General features: G+C 44.7%; 1 protein-coding gene across 1 annotated transcript; it reads right to left on the bottom strand.

The window, feature by feature from the left end:
• Positions 1-305: 305 nt before the first annotated feature.
• On the bottom strand, positions 306-6094 carry LOC121548570 (photoreceptor cilium actin regulator-like). Its single transcript, XM_041860042.2, has 2 exons — positions 3202-6094; positions 306-1037 (listed from the first exon to the last, which is right to left on the bottom strand). Exons 1-2 carry the CDS (start codon positions 5772-5774, stop codon positions 956-958), a joined length of 2655 nt encoding a protein of 884 aa, XP_041715976.2. The 5' UTR covers positions 5775-6094; the 3' UTR covers positions 306-955.
• Positions 6095-7871: the final 1777 nt, after the last annotated feature.

Below are 7871 nucleotides of genomic sequence, written 5' to 3'. Positions count from 1 at the left end.
TCTATGCAAAGCGATGGTGTGGGAATCAGTAACTATACAAATGTTTTTTTTTTGCAAATGAGCAGTTGACTATTTCCCTTGGAATACATGCTCGTTTGTCAGGTCCCAAAAAAACCGGTATAGGCCTAACATAATAACACAGAATATAACCTGTCATTATTTTAATGCTCACAGAGAACTGTATTGTGAGCAGAATCTGGGAGCTATTTATGGCTGGGTGATGTAATGTGTTCAAGTCACACCACTCTTCTCATGAAGCAGTATTTTTTATTTTTTATTGGGAACAGAGGTAAAAAAAACTGAAATAAACAAAATACAAAGGTGAAACTATGAATAATAATAAAACAACATTTGTAAACAAACACTGTAGTTACTGTAAAACAAAAATACCAACAGTTCAAATACAAAATGCTAATTCTAAAACAGTATGACATGGACAAGAAACAAATAATTTTACCAATTCACCAATATATAATTAGTCATAGTCAATACAGTAAATTACATTCATTTTAATTTCCACAAATGTACTGAAAGATTGCAACGCACACTCATTATTAATCTTCAATAAATCAACAAAACCCAAAATATATTTTTTATTTTATTTTATGTAGTACATTTTATGGTTGTTGGAATAATGTTTTCAGTAATTACTGTATTACAAAACATCAGATATCAGAGGACGTAATAGATAGACCAAAACATCAGATATCAGAGGACGTAATAGATAGACCAAAACATGTATACTGTATTTCAACCTTTTCTCCATTGCAGTCAAGCAATCTGAGGGAGATGCATTGTCAATTACCTAACACACTTTCTTAGAATAAGCCCCTTCTCTTCTCATTAGAAGGGAAGTCTTAGTCTTAAGAGTCCTCCTAATCCATAATCCCTTTCTATGCTCAGTCCTCACCCTCTAATTCGCTCGGTAGATTCTGCCCTGGCAGACTGCCATGCACTACTGCTCAGGATCCAAATCAGTATCAACAGCACTTGGATCTGATTGGTTGTCCCCTTCCGTCACAAGACCATTGACCATCCTATAAGAAAACAGGAAAAGGAGAGGCTTTAGTCGTGGATGTAGTCGTGGATTATGGGGTAGCGGACCAGGTAGCTGGGAGATGCAGTGGGGAAGGAGAGCTAATCTACCCAGGATTAGGCCAAACAGGTGGCTTCTCTCAGGGTAAACCTGGAGGCAGTAGGTAGGGTAAGTGAGTGATGGTGATGGAAACACTGATAACAGGGTATTGGGTTCAAATAAATAATTTAAAGTTGTTGTTGTGTTCAAGTTCATACTAATGACCTAACAGACAACATGTTCTAGTCCTCAGTCCCCCCATGTTTAATTACTCACACTCAAGAAGGGTAAATGTACCAATAAAATACATTGTTGACGTTGATCGTCTGCTGTAACATTAGGCTACATTTATAGCACCTCATCATATGCTGAGAAGTGTCACTTCAGTTCTTTACAGTAAGAAGTGTCCACATTCCTGTGATACTCTCTCGTCCTCTGGCCTACTGTGTTTTTTTTTTTTTTTTTACATTTATGTCAATTAGCAGATGCTCTTATCCAGAGAGATTTACATGAGCAATTAGGGTTTAGTGCCTTGCTCAAGGGCACATCAACATATTTTTCACCTAGTCAGCTCTGGGGTTCTAACCAGCAACCTTTCAATTACTGGTTCAACGCTCTTAACTGCTAGGTTAACATCCAATCTCGATAATCAGCACTCTACTTTTAAGATTGTGTTCCCCAATACTTGACCAATGACTAACTCGTTAAGCACACATTTGTTATGCAGACTTGGGAATTTACAGTGGCATGACGATTATTAACCCACATAGACAAAGTTGATGTATCTGATAAACAATGAGACGATCACACCCACTACCTAGAAAACCGATCCATCAAAATGCCACATGACTTGTTTCGCTCTAGTTGCCGTTGAATACACCAGTTACTCCACCTGTGAAGGATCCTCAGGTGTCTGTAGGAATTTAAAGAAGCTTGAAAATTGCGCAGGGTGCCGTATTCGTAAAGCTGTATCACGTATTTGTTGTTCTACCTATTTTGTTTTGCCTCTAAGTTAAATCTCAGGTCACATCTGTTCATCAAAATGGTTACGGCTACTAAAGTGTGCTTATGTTTAATGTTACGGAACGGCTCTTGTATCAAGTAAACACTTCTAGCTAGGTTGTTGTGATTATTTATAGTTGAGAAATGTAGAATAAATGTTTGATTGTTTGCGCTATGCTCTTTTGACAAGTTATTTATTACTTTAAAAGTTAGAGATTACTTTAAATAAATAAAAAATACTTCAATAAATCCTAAGTAGAAAGTGTGTAGGTGTCATTTCATTTGAATATTGAGCATTTAAATTCCTAAATGGTCATTCTAAATTGTTGCTCAAATGAATCTACCAACTGTGGATTCACGTTCTGTAAGATGATGTTCTTAGCTGAAGGGGATAGCATAGAGATAGATAGAGGACTCATCTCTGTATCTGTGCCATAATAGCGTCTGTGACAGCATGGACAGTGCCATTGAGGCTATCCCCATTTTGAAGTAGTACATTTTCTTCTTCACGATTAGCTGATCTCTCCTGATGACCCGGTTGGACATGACTCCAACAGGGTCACCATGATGGATCAGCCAATGAAGTTGGAAGTCCCACCCAGTTGACTACATTAAAATGGTGGAAGCCCTCAATGGCGCTGCTCATGCAAATACTGCCTTTTGGCCACTAGAGGCCTCTATCATTGTCTATGGGTGATAGCTAGGTCTGTTAGCTCCGCTTGAGCCTTGCTACATACACACCCCCACTGAGTGAAAGCTGATGGAATCAGATACCATCTGCTTGGAGTCAAAAGTATTAACCTTTGTCTCCTAATTTAGAAAATGTATTGTGTTTTTATCTCTCACCTTTTAAGAAATGTGCTATATAAATAACGTTTTATTTGATTTGATCATAGATACTGTAGTTAATTGAGATATTTATCAAGTAGAATTTCTACTTTTGTAGGTTAACTAATGTATCTGTTTCTCTTTCTATTCACTATTCTCTGCTATTTTTGTTTATTTACTTTCTAACATGTGATCATAATTCTGCATTTACATGAATTTGGAAGCCTTTGGCCTAATATCCACCTAAGATGCACTAAACTGGTAGCTAGACAAAAGGAGTAAAGGGAAACACTCACCTCTCACTGCTTCTGGCCATATTTGGCTCACTTCCTCGAGTCCGGCCCTGTGGTGTGCCTGGGTTGGACGACTCCTCTCGTTGCGTTGTCAGGCTGGGTCTCTGGTCAGACTGGCTGCGCCGACTGACAGTCTGGGACCCGCGTGTGGACAGCCTTCCCCGGGAGGGCTCACCATAGGGCCTGGGGAGCATAGAGCTATAGGAGGGGGTCCAGCTCTGGGAGTTCGATTGGCTATTTTGACAGAACACAGATCGGGCATCGTTGAAGGACACTGAGGGTGACATGTCTTCACCACTGTCCTCTCTGCTCCATCTAAGGACCCGGGGAGAGGATGGACGTGAGGGTGGATTAGGCTGTGCGAAAGCAGGGGGGCTTGGTAGTCTGTGGTGCGTAGAGGGACATGAGGGTGGTAGGCGAACTCTGGAGACTGGTGGGACAGTTGGTGGCATGCTGGTGGGGTAATACTCCCCCTCATAGTGGTCGTTGCTTCCTTGCCTGAGACTCACCCCAGCTCTGAGGGGTCCTCGGACCCCCTGGTCAGGTCTGTTTGCAGAGGCTTCAGCTGCGTTGCGCAGGTGGATGATCTTGCGGGCCTGACGGTAGAGAGAGGCGGCCTGCTCACTCTCTTGGTCGCCCTCAGAGGCTGGCTGCTGCCCGCCCCCCGTCACGGCATCCTGTCTGATTGGTCCGACACTGCCACGGTTAGGCAGCACCGTCATGCTCTGCAACGAGGCCCTCAGGCGCTGAGAGGTGGTGCTCCTTTGGCGTGGCACAGGGTGGCCCCTACTGTCGGTGTCCTCCTCTTCCCCTTCCTCATCATCCGGCTTCTCCTCATTGCTCTCATAGGAGTTGTCCATCAGGACCTCAGGGGGAGGGGGGGGCAGGTTGTCATCGTCCAGGCCCTCCCCGCCTTCCACTGCCCAGATGTTCTTATTGTTGTTGCCACTGACAATGTCCTCTCCACTTCCAATGTCGGGTAAGAGGGGAGTTCCACTGCTCCTAGACCCCCTAAGGTGTGCACTAGGTAGACTTTGGCCTGGTCTGCCATCCACCCCACTACTGAATGTGTTTATGAGTCTTTTGACAGAGTTGCGCCCAGGGGGTTGTGGTGCTATAGCTGGTAGAACATTTGGTGCTTGGTTTGCCTTTGTGGATCCTTTGAGTCCATATCTAGCAACCCTCTGCCCCCCTGAAGAGTGTCTTCTCAGAGAGTAGTTTCCCATCCGTTGGTCCAGGTCTTTCTGTTGCAGCTCCTGAACATGTAGAGATTCTATGGACTGTGACCGTGGTGGTCTCACCGGCCTGCCCGAGGGGGCAGCTGTCTGGGGTCGTTTGGGTGGCTGCCCTTCGCTGTGCTTGGGGGTCTGAATGGGGTCTGGCGGGGATGAGTTGGACCGCACCCTCCCTGACCTCTCTTCCTCTTCTTCCTCTTCATCTTTATCACCATCCTCTTCCTCGTTTTCTTCCTCCTCCTCACCTTCATTAAGGCATACCTGGTCAGGTGAATGGCTTGGGGGTGTGGGGCGTGCACTGCCACCGGACCCAGAGCTCCCCCATTGGCGACGGTGGCGCTCTGATCCCATCAGCGACTCATTCTCTCCCCCGATGCCGCTGTCCTCGCTGTGCAGGGACAAGTCATCAAGGTTGCACTTGGCAGCTGCCTCCACGCGCGCCAGCACCTGGCTCAGACGCTCCTCTACTGCCCGCTTGGCCTGCAGCCTCTCTCCCAGTAGTTTAGATAGTGAGGCGAAGAAGTCCGCCGCCTCTTCCAGAGTGGTGTCTCCCAGGCCTTGGATCGAGCTCCCCACCAGCTTCATCTTTTCAGTAGAATGTTGGAGTAGCAGCTGCAGCAGGTCTGGAGGGGGTTCTGATGGGTCAGCATTGGGCTTGGCGGGGGTGGAAGCTGGGTCCCTTGTCTCGGAGGGCCAGGCCATGTGGTTGCCATGCTCCTTCAGCATCAGCTCCCCCTCCTCAGCCATTTCCTCCAGGGCCTGGTTGACCTCTTCGAAGCGCATCACAATGGCTGTCATCATGGGCTGTAGGGAGAGCTGGGTCTGGGCGGCCTGGTCCAGCAGCCCCAGCAGGGTCTCACACTTGGAGATGTTGGGGTTCAGGTATTCGTAGGCGGCCTGGTGAGCTCTCACCATGTGCAGGGGAAGGTCCACCTTCCCCTGGATGACTGAGGTGTTTATCTCCTTTTCTCTTCGGCTGCCCTGTTTGACGCCCTTATTCTTCCTTCGCTTCTTGACCTTTTTCGCCTGCTTTTCCGGTACTTCCTCACTCTGTATATCTCTCACCTGTGATGTCATTTTGACCTTTATTTCAGAGACGGCCCCTAGATTTGACACAACGGCTGTATTCGGGGCCACGTCCAGGGCGGCTTTAGGATTATCATCTTCAGCTGATAGTGGGAGTTCCTCTACTTCTTCGTTAATATCCGTATTGTCAACATCTTGGTTTTCTCCCTCAACAGGCTTGATGTTACCCACCTCTTGTGGTACTGGCAGCAGAGCCTTGTGGACCCCATTTGGGATCCCCGGGAAGAGATGACCTTTGGATGGGGAACAGCCCATTTTTACATGCAGACGTTGAAAAAGACTCTGGATTAAAAATGTACGTTTGTGATGGGATTTCAATAGAGAGACAGAACCAAATCTTTAGCCTAATAAGTGTGGATAGTCCTGCTCATCCATCGGTGCTTCTGTCTGATTGCCGATGAAAACTTGGGTGTTCAGCAGGGTGCATATCTTACGAACACTCAATAACAATTCAGCCTCTAAATCAATCTTCTTTACTGGGTTCTTGAATAGATGGATCATACCGACATTCCTATGGGGTTCGTAGATGAGGCTTCTGGAAGCTATGAGGTCCTACCCACGTAACAGAGCTAGAGAGACTGAGTAGCTGAAAGGATCACGTAGGATTGGAGGACTCTTCTTCTCTCTCCTTTAGCATGCACAGATGGTCAAATTAAGTGAATTACGCTCACACACACAGGTGCACAAACACACACACAGACACGTAAGACTTTAAGCTTATCTAGGTAATCAGGGCCCACTTTGTCAGGTGTCTTTTTTAGCCTCTTCCACTGTATGTCTACAGAATGTTTACAGGCAAGATGTAGGTAATATCAAAGACAGGAAGCTGCCTGTGTTCCCTAGTTCAGTTACTTTGCTTTTGTTTCCCAATATACCAATTATTATCAATATACCATGCTTTCCTCCTGGAGTCCTGTAAAGTTTTCCTTGTCATAGGTTTCTCTATGTACACATCTATGTTATGTTACTTACAGTTTGATTTACTGAATTGAAAAACACATTGAATATAATTGCTATAAAGTAATCTAAAAGTTCTAAGTTCGTTTTGATAATACATCAAACCAACTGATTAAGCCAGGTGTCCATGGTGAATTGCAATAAGTTTTCAGAGTTTAAGATTAAATGTAAAAGTCATTGATCAGCAGACAGAAGTAATAAAATACAGGTGTATTACATGATGTTTATAAATACAGTATGTTAGTGGTTTCGCTAACACCTCTGTTAATCCTGTTTATGAGCAAAGTGACGTCAGGGGTGTGTGCTTTACGAGAATTGAAAACACCTGTCGCTCCAAAGCTGTACATTTCCCAGTGAGGCACATTTTATCACCTTGAATTCCTCTTCTGGTGCGTGCCTGTCAAGTTTCTCAGACAGATACGCATAGTTGAGATTATAATTATACTCTACGCAGACTGAAGTTAATGAACCACAACAGCAATTTTTCTGCTTAGTTGGGCATACTGTATTTTCTCAGTGCCTAATCTACTGATAACAAAGCATACAAAAAACCTGCTTGCTCTGCTTGGATCATATACAGTACCAGTCAAAAGTGTGTACACACCTACTCATTCAAGGGTTTTTCTTTATTTGTTACTATTTTCTACATTGTAGAATAATAGTGAAGACATCAAAACTATGAAATAACACATATGGAATCATGTAGTAACCAAAAAAAGTGTTAAACAAATCAAAACATATTTTATATTTGAGATTCTTCAAATAGCCACCCTTTGCCTTGATGACAGCTTTGCACACTCTTGGCATTCTCTCAACCAACTTCTCCTGGAATGCTTTTCCAACAGTCTTGAAGGAGTTCCCACATATGCTTAGCACTTGTTGGCTGCATTTCCTTCACTCTGCGGTCCGACTCATCCCAAACCATCTCAATTGGTTTGATGTCGGGGGATTGTGGAGGCCAGGTCATCTGATGCAGCACTCCATCACTCTCCGTCTTGGTAAAATAGCCCTTACACAGCCTGGAGGTGTGTTGGGTCATTGTCCTGTTGAAAAACAAATGATAGTCCCACTAAGGCCAAACCAGATGGGATGGTGTATCGCTGCAGAATGCTGTGATAGCCATGCTGGTTAAGTGCCTTGAATTCTAAATAAATCACAGACAGTGTCACCAGCAAAGTACCCCCACACCATAACACCTCCTCCTTCATGCTTTACGGTGGAAACTGCACATGTGGAGATAATCCGTTCACCCACACTGTGTCTCAAGAAGACACGGTGGTTGGAACCATAAATCTCCAATTTGGACTCCAGACTAATGTCCATTGCTCGTGTTTCTTGGCCCAAGCAGGTCTCTTCTTCTTATTGGTGTTTTTTAGTAGTGGTTTCTTTGCAGCA

Source organism: Coregonus clupeaformis, chromosome 33 (assembly GCF_020615455.1).
Source record: "Coregonus clupeaformis isolate EN_2021a chromosome 33, ASM2061545v1, whole genome shotgun sequence".
Classification (NCBI taxonomy): Eukaryota; Metazoa; Chordata; class Actinopteri; order Salmoniformes; family Salmonidae; genus Coregonus; species Coregonus clupeaformis.
The sequence above is the reverse complement of the archived record's forward strand: the minus strand, read 5'-3'. Positions and strand labels throughout refer to the sequence as shown.

Coding starts and splice junctions, on each gene's coding strand:
- LOC121548570 (XM_041860042.2), bottom strand. CDS start 5,774: ATGGGCTGTTCCCCATCCAAAGGTCATCTCTTCCCGGGGATCCCAAAT. Junction 1,038..3,201: donor ATGGCCAGAAGCAGTGAGAG/GTGAGTGTTTCC, acceptor GTTTTCTTATAG/GATGGTCAATGGTCTTGTGA.